The sequence below is a fragment of the Telopea speciosissima genome, chromosome 3, assembly GCF_018873765.1.
Source record: "Telopea speciosissima isolate NSW1024214 ecotype Mountain lineage chromosome 3, Tspe_v1, whole genome shotgun sequence".
In the NCBI taxonomy this organism is placed as follows: Eukaryota; Viridiplantae; Streptophyta; class Magnoliopsida; order Proteales; family Proteaceae; genus Telopea; species Telopea speciosissima.
In genome coordinates this window covers 69,720,915-69,732,176 of record NC_057918.1, presented here as the reverse complement: position 1 = coordinate 69,732,176, position 11,262 = coordinate 69,720,915, and the positions used below count along the sequence as shown (strand labels likewise).

The 11,262-nt window shown below is 38.4% G+C and overlaps 1 protein-coding gene across 1 annotated transcript; it reads right to left on the bottom strand.

Annotated features, from left to right (window-relative positions):
* Nucleotides 1-2,700: 2,700 nt before the first annotated feature.
* Nucleotides 2,701-5,817, bottom strand: LOC122656031. Its single transcript, XM_043850457.1, has 5 exons — nucleotides 5,699-5,817; nucleotides 5,450-5,570; nucleotides 5,134-5,362; nucleotides 3,252-3,386; nucleotides 2,701-2,936 (listed from the first exon to the last, which is right to left on the bottom strand). The coding sequence occupies exons 1-5, from the start codon at nucleotides 5,776-5,778 to the stop codon at nucleotides 2,815-2,817; spliced, it is 687 nt and encodes a 228-aa protein (XP_043706392.1). The 5' UTR covers nucleotides 5,779-5,817; the 3' UTR covers nucleotides 2,701-2,814.
* Between the last annotated feature and the right edge of the window lie 5,445 nt (nucleotides 5,818-11,262).

Sequence of the window (11,262 nt, the reverse complement as noted above, 5' to 3'; positions counted from 1 at the left end):
CAGAGAAAGAGGGGATAAACTTACCCGCTCAAGCATTGGAAGACAAATGATGAAGAAAGAGAACGCTGCACAAAAACCCTGATCGAAGCCCCTTCTGATTTCATCATATCTCCAAGCCCTTTTCAGTTTTTATCTTCTGCGTTTGCGATCACCTCTTAGTTCGCACTTCTATGGTACCTATGTAGAGTTTGTAGACTGTATTCCTTCCTGCTGCCACATTTTGGCGCCAAAAATCCAAATATTTGGGATTAAGATCCTCTCCAATGAGGGCATCGCCCAATGAGCATCCCACGGCTGGGCTGCTTGGGCGTGTGCCGGGATGTGTGCTAGGTAGCCCAGCTATTGAAGGATCTGGCTCCTCTCCAGAGAGCTCAGCGACTAGGGCATGCCCAGGGGGCATCTGAGGGTTGGGCTATGCCGCACACATCTCGGCGCATGCCTAGGGATGTGTGCGGCACTGCACAACAACTAGATGCCCCCTGGGCATGTTGGGCTCCCCGAAGAGGAGCTCAATCTGCTATTGAATGCCTCGTTGGACACTCATTGGGCAATCTCTTCATTGGAGAGGATCCAGATCCAAATATTTGAACTTGGAGATATGTTCAGATATTTGAACTTTAAACTAGCGAGGATAGGATAGGAGATTTTCTTACTTTACACTTGTGCATAGTTATTTTTTACTTTTTTAATGAAAAAAGAATGATGTTTGGTTGCATGGCTTCTACATCCAAACATGGGGTGCATGAAATTATTTCTCAACCCCTTCTGAAATCAAAAATCTTATCTCTGTTGATGCCCCTCGTTGGACACTCATTGGGCAATCTCTTCATTGGAGAGGATCCAGATCCAAATATTTGAACTCGGAGATATGTCCAAATATTTGAACTTTAAACTAGCGAGGATAGGATAGGAGATTTTCTTACTTTACACTTGTGCATAGTTATTTTTTACTTTTTTAATGACAAAAGAACGATGTTTGGTTGCATGGCTTCTACATCCAAACACGGAGTGCGTGCAATTATTTCTCAACCCCTTCTGAAATCAAAAATCTTATCTCTGTTGATACCCCTCTATGTGCTCTCATTGATCCTCGCGCTGCTTGGTCGTGTAACCCCTCCACCAGTGTGGGGACCAATGAGAGCATGCACAAAGGTTTCAACACAGATAGGATTTTTTATTTCAATAGGGGTCGGGTGGTATTTTCACATGCTTCTGCATCTGAGCGTAGGAGTCACGTGACCAAGCAACATTCCTTTTTCCATTTTTTAATTAATTCAATAGCATAATAAATATTAAATTTTATGTTTTTCCAAAAATTGTACTGATTTAAGTGAAGTAACCTTTAATTGACATATGGGAGAAAGAACGCTAACCAATGCTGCATCCAAACACACCCCAGTGCAAAAAGACCATCATACCCTTAGACCTTTCCACCTTTCTAGGGGGTGCGGCAATCTTTTCACGTCGGGCTGTATCTAGGTGCGGGTACACACCCACACACAACACCGGTTAGCGCTCCTTTTCCCTTGACATATTTAGTATGGGTAAAGGAAGAATGGATGTTTTTTATTTTGGTTTTTTGGTAATAAGGAAGAATGGATGGGATCGTGAGAATACCTGAACAATTACTTGGATTCCTTGAAAGTAGCTATGAGGTATAACTTTGGATTTAATAATTAATAAACCTGTTCTATTATTCTTCTGCCATTTTTCACTTGACTATTTCCTATGCATGGTATGCATGATGCGCTCACAAGAGTTTTTTCATACTCTTTCATTGGCATGGAGCTGATGTAAGGGGGTATTTCATATGGTCTCTTCTTGATAATTTTGATTGGAATTTTGGGTATACTTTCCGGTTTGGGCTTTATCATGTTGACTTCAATACATTAGAGAGAACACCTAAATTATCAGCAGAGCGGTACAAGCAGTTTCTGACTGGAGCAAAGAGATTGTAACATACCTTACAAAGATGAACTTATATTTATGCATGTATAGCTTCAAGAATATCAAGATTTGCTGTGGTGTGCAAACACAATTATCTCAATGAAAACTAGATCAAAGACACAGAGTGAACTAGTTGAATGCTAATTTGGCTTCTCTAATTATAGGCATGAGGCTTTTTCAGAAATATAAACAGATTTTTCTTTATATATCAAGAAGATAACTCTTGAATAAGCACAATCTAATTTTGCATATGTTTCAATGCAATTTGTAGACATTGAGCTGATGTGAGGCTGTTTGAATTGCCTGTTGAACACCGAATTTGTTTACGAGGATACTCCACATTCAAGGATCAGACTTTCAATAAACATTTTTGCCTCTTTTTTTTTTTTGTCTTTTGGGGGTGGGGGGGGGGGGTTGGGTGGTTGGGAATCAATGAGATCTGAAGGACCAAATTTGATCCATGAATAGACTTAATATTTTTTTGCAATGAATAGACTTAATATTTTTTTGCAATTTATCACCTGAGTCAAAACTCTGCCGTTGCTTTGTATACCAGTCCCAAGTCTGTGTCATGTTGTCAGTTGGCATCATTAGAACCCATAGTGAAACCTTCTACCATGGATCCTGAACATATATTATTTACTTCTTGTAAACTGTCCCTAAATCAACAAAAATGGCATCCATTAAGTGGCCACATTTCTTTGGGTCTGGTCAAATTTTCTACATATAATACATAGATTGGCTTAAAAGAGGGAAAGAAAAAAAAAAGTATATTAAGGGAAAATCACTACAAGACCATAGCCAGAAGTCAAATCCCACAAATACAAACTTGAAGAGAACTGTGGGCAGAAATCATAATTAATACAGTCAGTGCCACTCTAGTCCTCCTAAAGTGGTGGATCCCATACCTTCCCAAACTTCACTGCAGCCTACTTCTTCACTGTCAATACCCTCCATATCACAGTCCCACCACCCCCTTCCATTTGCATCTGAAAACAAAACAAATCCATCGTCACCTGGTTGGTACACAAGTTGCACATGGTTCATAATGTTTCACTTTAAGTTGAAAAATATGCTTAATTGGTCTTCATATTAGGACTTCGGGAGAGTGAATTAGTGAACTTGTAAACAGTATGCAAAATCCAGAAAATTGAATGGAGATGCATCAGATGAATAACACTAGTTTGCTTACATGACTTGCTTAACCCATGCATATGCATCACTAAACTTTAACAAAATGGGTTAAGTGGAAATTCTGATGAGCTTGATTGCTTTTGAGTTTGGTCATGGGACAGCCTACTTACAGTGATTAAAAGTAGTTCTCGACTTCTTCTCCACAATAAACTTCTCCCTTTGTCTTCTTCCATTTTGTGTGGTAGGCTTTGGATCATCTCCAAGAACTACCATGGACCGTGGAGTATCATGTATCTCAAAAACCCCTTGGGAATCAGATAAAATAAATCAGATCAAAGACCGTAGCAGCATAAAAGGAGTAATTTCTCGTGTAAGAAAAATATAAAGATTATGTCATAGTATCTATACTTGATTCACATAGCACACTAGGTAGCAAACCCCATCAAATTAGTAGTCCAAACAACACCATAGTCTAGAATAACTTTAACTCATTGAAGTTCTTGAATTCATTTGAAGGAATGAGGCACCTAATAATTTTACAAGATACCTATAACAGTGGGGTGGGGGAAGTTTTTTATGGTTCCCATATCCATTGCAAGAAAATTATGACATGATTCAGGTACTATTCATGTGGAATAATTCCTTCCAATTTCCTTTCAATGCTCAATCTGGGAAGCTTGTGGCTGCCCTAACCTAAGAGTAATCAAGAGAGATCTTTCAGCTAAAGATAAAAAGGCCACTCTTCATAAATGTCTTGGCAGCTCTTTCTCATAAATCCTGATACAGTGTGGGATTAGTACCCTTTGAGTTGTCAAGAGTTTATCCAGGTTTTCAACACTGACAATCTCATGATTTCAGACATAATTTAGTGTCTTTCCTTTTTAATTCCACATGTCACAAATGAGATGGGTCTGAGATTTTGACTGGAAGATACAATGCCTACATTTTTCCTGCACATTGGCCTTTGCAAAGCATGAGCTAAATGAGGAGAGTTTCTCTGGTAGGCGGTTTTAAAAGGTTGGAGTCATAATGACTCTTGGATAGGAGTAGGGGGCAGTGCGATAACTTTGTTCAATAGGGGGAGAATGACATGTCTCTACTGTGAATGACTCCAAACCATGGAGTTAGTTTTCTGGTATATGTACATTTATGGAAGTCCACGAGGGTTTTCCTGGGTTATTTGTGTAGTAGATCAATACAAACTGAAGGAAGGTGGCAGCAGACTTACCTCCAAATAGGATCGTAATCCCACCATGCTGTCCAACAGTACTCCGGCTCCTTGCTGTCTCCATTTTCCAGTCTCCTATAGTATCACCTTCAGAGAGAATCTTCTGGCTTCTCTCATCTCTCAAAATTTAGAAGATGATGGATCTTTCTACATCAAACTTAATGAAGCCAGAAACCCTTCGCCATTTTAAAACACTGGGGTTACTTCCTACCATGAAGGAAGTTACTAGTGGTTTTATACTGCCACCAGTTGCAACCTCTCTTATGCTGATGTGGCAATTGGGCCACATCAGCCAACAATTTGTGCTTGATTCATCTGAAACCAAGGTTTTTTTTTAATTTCAAGTTAGCGACCTCTTTAAGAAGTCCTAGGAAGGAAGAGGTTATGAGCAGGCAGTTATGATCTAAGATTTCCTAGTCATTGCAAAGGAACTCAGCAGTCAATGAAACAATTGGAGATAAGATCAGAGAGAAGGTGCAAGAACTATTTGATGTTTCCAGAGATTGATGATAACAGTAAACAACACAGAAGACAATATAAACTATAGGAAAAGTCTTTGGATGTCAAAGAGCAAACCGTACAAATTCAATTGATTCCTAAGGACAAGCACAAAATAAAGCATTTTCCAGGATAAGCTAATAAGGCAGCAATGTAATATATTGGTGCTAAAGGATATCAGTCACACACATAAATAAGTGCAAATGAGCAAAGGGAAGCTCATCTTTACATGAAATTTCATAGCCACTTACAAATATATGAATAAGAGCACAATTGAAGCGCAAGGGAGCATTTTGCTATAACTTATCTGAGATAGGAGTGTTGACCTTTATAAGAACCTTCAAATGAGCATTTTCTTTTTCTTGATTCTTGCTCATCAGCTCTTGCTGATTCTTCAGTTTCACCTCCCTGACTAGAACCATCACAATCTTTAGTATCTTTTCTAATATTCTTGAACTGTTCAAATACGGCTTCATCAAGAGACCCAACTGGTTCATTGAAAGGAGCAGCAGAATCCGTGTCCCCCAGCAGTGATGAAAAGGGCTTCTGTTTTGCCTGTTATTAAATCGACTCACCATTAATGACTCGAAATCCATTTGCAGCAGAGTTAGAAACAAGCGGAAAACACAAAATCTAAAATACCTGAACTGGCTTAGCCGACATGAGAGTCTTATTAAGCTTCCGATCAAGGAAGTCAGAGAAAGATATGCGTGACTTCTGCTTCGACGGTTTGCATTCCAAACCTCCATTGGAGTCCTTGGAACTGATTTGAGACACAAAGAAAAGAACCCAGAAAAAAGAAGTTGCGAATTAATCAGAAACACTAACAGACAACAGAAGAGTTGGGAAATAACAAGCGATTGTTCCCAGAGAAAGAGGGGATAAGCATACCCGCTCCAGCATTGAAAGACAAATGATGAAGAAAGAGAACGCTGCCCAAATCCCCTAATCGGAGCCCCTTTTGAGTTCATCTTATCTCCAAACCCTTTTCAGTTTTTTTTTTTTTTTTTTTGGTGAGAACCTCTTACAGTTCTTCCCTTGTGGTGAATTGCCTCCAAATCCTATGGTACCTATGTAGACTGTATTCCTTTGCTGACGCCTTTTTGGAGCCAAAAGTCCAAATATTTGAACCTGCGAATTGCGAGGATAGAAATCCAGAGAATTTGAAGTTTGAACTCGCGAGAATAGGATAAGAGATTTTCGTATTTTACAATTGTGCTCCTGTATTTAGTGTTATTTTCGATAGGAGACCTCTGCTGTTCAATTTTTCCAATCCCTCGCCTATCATATGGAGCACTTTTAACCGTTGAAATTGTGCTGATGTCAAATCTGACCTCGAGTAACCACAATCTACTCTCTCTCCCTCTTGAATTTTTATCCGTTGTTGTAACTACAGCGCTGCTGTGTCATCGTGCATCGCAGCAGCAACCATGTGTGCACACCAAGGCCGCACGATGCACACAGCAACGGATAAAGGTCCCTCCTTGCCTCTCTCATAGGGAAAAAAATTTCTACCAAAAATATATTTAAAAAAAAAAAAGGAAAAAATTTTGCTTAGACAGACATGGTACGGTTTACATACGCTCAGTCAGTCTCAGGCTATAATTGGGCTACTAGAATCAAGCCTTAATTGACTATGGGCCCATTTAACTCTAGGTGGTTTTTAAAATGGGCTCTAAGCAGTACAGCCCTAAAATATTCTCTAAAGTGGGTTGAAAAGGGATACCATTAAAATAAGGCCCAGAAATTTCAATGAAATCCACCTATCTAGGTTTTATGGTGATAATGTACAATTGTTTGATATTCTGATTAATACGTTAGATCTTAATATTAGGTTTTTGGGTGGTGTATAATGACACCTATCTCTACCTCTACCGGGCTCAGCCTAAACCCAACCTGGCCTTGATTGACCCTAATTGGGACGAGTTAGGCCGGATTGGCCCTGATTGACCTTGATTTTTGCCGAGGGCTATGTTGGCCTTGATTAGCCTTGATTTTTGCTAGGGCTTGGTTGGCCCTGACTTGCCCTGCTTTTTTGCCATTTACGTCCCATAATTGGGTATTGGTTTGTTTCATACTCAATTGACTATTAGATTTTTCTTTGAGTTAAAAATCTTAGTTCAATCTCAAAATTTTAAATATTTTCGTTCAATAGATAAATTAATTTTTTTTTCTTGGTAATCCAATAGATAATTAGACACTAAAAAAAAATTTGCAAAATGTAAACAATAAATTGTAAAGCATAACCTAACATGGGGCCCGGCTAGGCTGGGCTTAATCTAGGGCCTCAACCCTAGCCCAATCTAACTCTAATCCAAGGCATGAAAATTACAACCCTAACCCACCCTCAAGGTTGAAAATTCCAGCCCAGATCCTGTTCGGGCTCAGGGCGGGCTTGGAGCGATAGGGCCAAACTTACACCCCTATTGGTAACGTTTGCATATGTATACCCTATCCGATTAAGAGTGGACACCCTCACCCAAACCCCTTTAAGCTAAGAGGTGGAAAGCCCTCACTCATACTTCTTAAGGACAATCAAGTATCAGGTATTCAGGTACCAATTGGTCCATGGTTTTGAAAACTGAACCGGGCACCAAACTAAAAATGGCCCACGACCTTTGAAATTATTCTAAAATTAATTTACCCAGTTAACTCGATTAGGTTTGTGCCAAATGTTCTGGCCAGGTTATAGTCCGGAAAGGGGTTAGACACTCCAGATTACCCAGTTCAATGAACCCGTTTTATTTTGGTCTTATATTGTCATAGCATGACCTAGTTGGAAATAGAGGCTTTCTTGCAACAATACTATCATTAATGTTTAAGGACCGAGTTTTCCTTCTCCCAATCTTGGTTTGCCTCATCATCGGTGTAAGTTTTAACAAGAATCTCTTATTAGGTTAACTAATCAACCCATTAACAAGATCTTCACTTCACATATACTAGAATACAACCAATGGAATAATAAAGGAGATGAGATGAATCACATACATGTTCCTTATGTTTGTAAAAGATCTAAGCTTTAAGAATGAGATCTCCAAAGATCAACCTTCTCCATTTGGTTAACAGCCACACACTCTAACTCGCCCTAAGGTTATTCCCATCGTGCCCAAACAATAATTTCCCTCTATAATTCCATGAGCAAAGTTACGAATTGAATTGGGGGATGACAGAGACTTAGGGTTACTATAAATAAACCCCAGACTTAATACATCCCCATAATGGACGATCTGTATTAAATTCCCTTTAAGTAAATTAATATGGACCCAATAAATCAATCAAGTCATAATAATTGAACCAAAAACCCAACATCTATAATATATTATGCTTGATAACTATCATGATCCTAGTGGAAACAAATGATATTATTGTCTTCTTATCTCCAATGCATGTTTCCCCAAGATGTAAATCTTACCTTGGAATCCTAGTAAATGACGTAAGCATGTCCGCAAAATTTACAGGGGCCTATCAACGTCATCAACACAATTTTGGTTATGATGGCTACTTTTATCTTGTATAAGAATGACCAAGACACGATAATGGTTGTGCTTTGTTGCATTTAGTTATGATATAATTAATGTACGTAGTATGCTAAGAATTTTGTGTTTCTCAATGTTTTGCACATGTTGGTTTCGACTCGCTACTTATCTCTACAAGCCTCTCATGCATTGAATCATTGTGTTAAATGTGAAGACTGAAGATTTCATTCCTTCTCAACTACAAGTTAATAAGGAATAGTGGGATTGTGTCTCCCATCCCTTTGTCATAAGAGTATCAATTGAATTTATTTATGTGAGCGTCGAAGGGTTATTTTAATAAAATTACGTTCTATGTGCTGCTCAACTTGTCCATTTGAGCTTTATCTGACACATTCACTGTGAATATGTGGGGGAAAATATATGGTTGTTTGCATACTATTAATTTATCAAAAATACATTTTCATAATAAAATATATTTATTGCTTTTAAGATAAGAATATAAAAATATTTTTAAAAATAATTTGAAAGTAACGTATCATTGTGTAATATCAAAAGGTGCCATTGTTATATATATTTTTCTAATATACATATGAAATGACATAATTATCCTCATTAGAAAAGAATTATGTATTATATTAAAATGGTATAAAAATAAGGTTACACCTCAAAGATTATGAATAAGAAAATCACACAAACAAAAAAAAAAAACATTTAATTAATATATTATATGATTTTAAATATGAGGGCTTATTTCAATGATAGATTTTAATGATTTTGATCTGAAATACTAAAAAAGTGGCTGAAGAGATCCTCCTTAAATATGGGTAAGGAAATCATAAGCTCTAGCTAGCTAGTACCTCTTGTTGATGTGGACATACTAGAGCGGGGATGGGCTTTTGGCTTTTGCTCGCGAGATTGTTGGCGAAATTGAGCATGCCCATGTGTGGTAGGACAACATGTGATGTGAAACATCCTTCTTTACATGAAGGAGATGTAATTAAATGGGATTTTCTTTTTCTTTTTCTTTTTCTTTTTTTGACCTTTTTTCTGAACCTTTGATATGTGAGACAAAATTGCGTACGCCAAGTTAATTTCTGATACACAAATGACTCAGACTACTGATCTTTACAGCGGTTACGGTTTCAAAGTCGAATCATAGTTTGAAAATATATATTACAATATTTTTACGGCAAATGCTTCCTATAACTGGACCATTCTGATAAGCTATTAAAATTAAAAAAGTGTCAGTCATGTGGTTGATCAGATGGACCCAAATTTTCGTGCATGGATAGACATACTTACATATTATTTTTCAACACACGGAATTTGTCAAGTGATAAAATAAAGTTTAGGGACGAAAATGTGCATATGCATAGTCGAATATTTGAAAGTTCCACTATACCCAGTCTATTGATTAAAGTCGTCCATATACTTGGAGGCTGGAGTAGGCTACGTGCCTAACCTTTGCCCTTATATTAAATAATTGCTTAAGTCTTTTTATGTGATAGTAGTTTTTTTTGTGCATCATTTTCTATGAAACTGTTTAGGAATCATATAATAGTTTAATAATAAATGGCTCGCATTACATGAACCATTTAATAAACGGTTCAATTTTGATTTCTACCCAAACCAAACTGTACCATTTAATTGAAACTGCACTGTTCAAAACCCTTATATAAACTCAAATATAATTTCAGGGAAAAAGGTCTCTACTTGGTGGTGTTTCCTATGCCATCTCACAGGTATCGTAAAATGACACCTCTGCCCCTTGGGTAGATACCCAAGCATGCTCTCCCATTGGCCCAGACGCTTGTGTAGAGACCATGTGACCAAGTAGAGATCTCTTGCCCATAATTTCATTATGAGAAAACGAAAATGAGGGAAAAGGGTAGGTTAAATATTTAAGTTAGGGCAATGTTCGGAAAAGTGTAATTAACTCAGGGCATTTTTATTAAAGAATAATAAGGTCGGTTCAGTTTTCGAGCAGTTCACGATTGGTGACTAGTTTCGGTCAAGCACCCATCGGTACAGATCCTCTATGGCATGTTGCTCGCAACAGCCTGTGCTGCCCAGATAGAGCGCCCACGTGCAATGTCCGCCTTACCCCTGCTCGGGCAAGGCGCTCGGGCAAGGGTAAGGTGGACATTGCACGCGACGTTCTGTCCGAGCCGCACAGGCCGCTATGGACAGCGCACCGTAGAAGATCACAATCCTCGGTCATCAAGGCTGAGTTTGAACGAATAGTAACTAGTTTGGATCCGAGATCGAGCCGTTTACTAATTGATTAGTCCAATGTCGGGTTTTAACCGGTCGGATTAGTTGGCACAATTCAAATCTTGACACCCCTAAGAAAAGAGGAGTGCTTGGATTGACCAAATTCCATACTCAAATTCAATATCCCACATAATCCACACATCAATATATTTTCAACCATCTATGTATTGGCATACATCTTCTTATAATACCCAATCCATATTTTCACACGACTTATCGGACTCCAGTTGATCTGAAACTTGAAGGATGGCAGAGAAAGTAAAGGTCTTCTTGTTCATAATACTTGGGCCTTGTCTAATATGCAATGAACCCGATTTTTTTAACTTGAGGTTTGTGGTAGTCTATCGGTTCAGAATACTTGGCCTTGTCTAACTCTAACATGCAACAATGGACTAGATAAGCTTCCCCTATTATGTTAGGGGAAATAGGGGAAAAAGAACTCTGTCCAGGAGCGTGACTTACATATATCGATGTTCACATGTGTCAATTTTTTCTTACTCCTAGATAGAGAATCACTTTCTGTAAAGAAGTTTGTTCTTTGCATGCGTGCGAAGGCCAATGAGAGTGCGCATGTTGGCATCATGGAGGTAGGATTTCTACCTTTCATGGAATGGGGCGGTCATTTTACCTCCCCCTTTGTTTGGGTGTGGCTATATAGGAAAAGAGAACGCTATCTGGTCGTGTGTAGTGCGCAGCTCCTGAACC

Bases quoted from the DNA above. Each gene is read 5' to 3' on its own strand.
- LOC122656031 (XM_043850457.1), bottom strand. From the start codon at position 5,778: ATGAACTCAAAAGGGGCTCCGATTAGGGGATTTGGGCAGCGTTCTCTT. The intron at 5,571-5,698 runs GTATGCTTATCC...GTCTCAAATCAG, and splicing joins GTCTTTCAATGCTGGAGCGG to TTCCAAGGACTCCAATGGAG. The intron at 3,387-5,133 runs GTCAACACTCCT...CTGATTCCCAAG, and splicing joins ATTTGAAGGTTCTTATAAAG to GGGTTTTTGAGATACATGAT.